At 46.7% G+C, this 3,364-nt stretch overlaps 1 protein-coding gene across 1 annotated transcript; it reads left to right on the top strand.

Annotated features, from left to right (window-relative positions):
- Positions 1 to 619: 619 nt before the first annotated feature.
- Positions 620 to 2,959, top strand: LOC147900899 (exocyst complex component EXO70A1-like). The gene has a single exon (XM_087376394.1). The coding sequence runs from the start codon at positions 620 to 622 to the stop codon at positions 2,957 to 2,959; it is 2,340 nt and encodes a 779-aa protein (XP_087232520.1).
- The last annotated feature ends 405 nt before the right edge of the window (positions 2,960 to 3,364 follow it).

Below are 3,364 nucleotides of genomic sequence, written 5' to 3'. Positions count from 1 at the left end.
CTTGCAGCTTGGTTTTTCCTTGCTCGGGGGGCCTCTCCCCTCCTTCGATTCCTCGTCGCCTCACACTCCTTGTCTTTAGCTCCCTCAGCACCATCACACCCCTTCTACACTTACTCCATCCTTTCTCACTTCTGTTTATCGAGCCCCAGGTGACCGCCACTTGTTGCCGCAAGTGGAGATCACGCAAACACCTTTGGCAGGGTCTCCCCATCTCTACTAACATCCCCGACTTGCACAGAGCTTGAATCAGGGTTTTGCAGCTCATCTTTGCAGCTGTAAATCTTGTCTCAAGTGGAGATCACACCAACAATTTGGCAGCGGCTCGGAATCTCTCCACAGAATCGAGGCTGAAGCTGATCCACAAGGCACAGCAGCGTTTGAGAAACTCCTTTACAGGTAATCGCATCGAGCTGCATGCTTCGCATAGGTCAAGCTGCCAAGTGCACAGTTCTTTCTAAGAGTTGCCACCCATACGCTCTCGCAGGTTCGGCTTGACTTCTTTGTTCTTCCAAGCTGAGCTCCATCGGATATCAGGAGGGCAAAGCTGGACGTCTGATAGCGGATGAGCATATAGTTGCACAGGTGACGAGGTGGCTTATACCGCCAGACATAGAACACCATGAGGCGGATTGCATCAGCACAAGAAACCAGCAGTACCAATGCCTTTTACCGAGAAAGCAGGAGGACAAAAGATAGAAAGCTGGGATCACGGAAGAAATTAGAAAGCGAAAGCCCAGTATCTCCTTTGCAATTTGGAATGGTTGGTGACCTAAACAGCATAGAGGCTCTGAGCTGCACGGATCCGCTATCTGCTGGCACTCCAAGTGTGGGCAGTGAGGAGGATATATTACCTGACTGCCAAGTAGGGTTTCCTTCAGCCTATACCAACGTCTCCAATCTCCACAAGGCACAGCAGCATTTGAGAAACTCCTTAGATCAGGTTCACTCGGTGCGAAGTTCCTTATTTAAAACTGACTCTCTCCTGAGGAGCATGTCTCACCGCATGTTCGATTCTGAAAATTCGATTACTTCATGGCAGTCGAAATCCAACCTGCTCAACGATCTGATAGACAGAACTTTTGCTCACGCGGTTGCATTCGTCAAGCAGTACGACCGGGAACACGACCTCAAACGTGAAGTAGGTGCAGGTCCCAACGGTAGTGATGTGCAACGCTACCTACAATACATCGAGAGCTTGGAGGAGGCTATCAAATCCGGTAATAGCAAATTGTCCCTGCCATTGCGAGAGTTGCAGGATGCCCTAGAATTAGTGACTAGGAGCCGATTGATAGACAGAACTTGGATGTATCGGCTTCAAAAGGTTGAGAATCTCTTGAAGAAAATGCAAGCAAGTCTCGAGCTGGACGAGAATAATGATTTGCATCTTCTGGATGTAGCTGCTCAGCATCTTGAGAGTCTTTTGAAAAGAGTTCTTTCGGATCATGGGACGATCATCCCATTACCGGTGTCTATCTGCAATCCAACGGAGCAGTCGTTCAAACCCCCTCCTCCTCCCCCTGCTTTGCCCTCTCGTCTAGTTGAAACCTTGAGAGAGATGATCCAGAGACTGGCCACGATGGGTAGGTTGAGAACATGCATAGAAATTTACACGGAGGATAGGAGCTTTAAAGCAAGCGAGAGCTTGCGGACCTTGTGTCCGGATTACCTGCAGTTATCTACGCCGGATGCAATTGATAGACTGGATTGGGTGGACTTCGAAAGCTATATCATGATGTGGGAACAGCATTTAGACGTGCTGATTCAGGTCCTGCTCAAGGTAGAGCATGAATTGTGCCGGCAAGTGTTCTCCCCCTTGGGTCCCGTATGGATGCAGTGCTTTGGCAAGCTATGCATGCAAACAGGATTGGAAAACTTTCTGTGTTTCGCTGAGGCCGTTGCTAGAAGTAAGGGAAATCCGGAAAGATTGTTCAAGATTTTAGATATGACCAACGCTCTCCACAGGTTGAAACCTGATTTAGAAGGGCTATTAGACAGTAAAATCTGCAAAGAAGTGATTGACCGTCTGCAGGATCTGAAGTTGCTGCTACTTCGTGCTGTTTTCAAAGTTCTAAAACAATTCTGGTTACAAGTAGACTCTCAAAGTTATGGAAATTCACCCTCTGATGGTGGCGTCCTGGATTTCTGTACTTATGCAGTCAACTATGTGTCTGTCTTGGTTACCGAATCATATGAGCCCATCTTAAAGCAGGCTCTGGAACTTGATCGGAGTGATGCAGGAGTGCAGCTGGAAGATAGCGAGCTACGAAATGCAGTTCTCAGTATCATGAAATCTTTAGATGGGTATGTAGATGGAGTGGCCAAGGCGTACAAAGATCCAGCACTTTCTAATCTATTTCTCATGAACAACTATTGGTACATTCATGTGACCATAAGCAAGAATGACAACCTAACTTCTCTTTTGGGAGATGACTGGCTAACAAGCCACAGGGAAAAGGCAAAGGAGTCTGCTCACATGTATCAGCGCCATGCATGGGGATCTGTCTTGCAGCATCTATGCAGTGAGGGGTCCATGCTTAAGGCTGCAAAGAACAGTAACGTGCAGGTGACACTGGAGCTGCAAAAAATAAGAGCATTCCAGGTAGCGTTTGAGGGTGTTTATCAGAAGCACCGTAAGTGGCACATTCCAGATGCAGAATTGAGAGAACGGATAGGGAAAGCAGTTGTGAATCTAGTTGTACCTGCATATAGAATGTATATCGGCAGCACAGGCTCTTTGCTGAGGAAAAGGGAAGTGCCAATGCAGGTAAAATACAATGTGGACACGCTCCAGCACATGCTCACCAGCCTTTTCCAGGATAAAACCTTAGAACGAAGTTACAGTTTATTTCCAGATGGATTGGGAAGATCCCCAAGCCTCAATGGGCTCAACATGCGCCATGAAGGATTTCTGACAAGATCAATTAGCGTAGATGGCCGAATCAGCCTCCCATTGCACTAGCCAGCTGCTTGAGCTGCAACAGCAGGTCCTTCCTAAGGTAATTATTTCTTCTATGGAGAGAAAAGCCAGGCCCAAGCTGCAATCAATAAACTGCAGCTCGTCCTAACATGAGTATTTATCTTACACATTTGAACGCTGAGCATCTTACCGTGCCTTATGTCGGACGGAAATTGCTTGATGTGCATCTATACCACTTGAGGATTGTATAATGTCCACGGACAAGTAAATGGTGTTTTATGTTATATGGGCGCATATAATGCTATATTGGGAGTTAATAAGTTTCGATAACACTTCTGCTGCTCGAAGGAAATCTCTGCTCCTATTTACATAAAAGTGTTTTAATGTTGGGAGTGTTACAAATTGGAACTTCCAACTCATCTCCATTTTCATGGACGATGACTTTTT

Source organism: Dipteris shenzhenensis, chromosome 6 (genome assembly GCF_047967505.1).
Source record: "Dipteris shenzhenensis isolate YYH24624 ecotype China chromosome 6, Dip_SZ_1.0, whole genome shotgun sequence".
NCBI lineage: Eukaryota > Viridiplantae > Streptophyta > Polypodiopsida > Gleicheniales > Dipteridaceae > Dipteris > Dipteris shenzhenensis.
This window is presented reverse-complemented; position numbering and strand designations above follow the sequence as displayed.

Bases quoted from the DNA above. Each gene is read 5' to 3' on its own strand.
- LOC147900899 (XM_087376394.1), top strand. From the start codon at position 620: ATGAGGCGGATTGCATCAGCACAAGAAACCAGCAGTACCAATGCCTTT.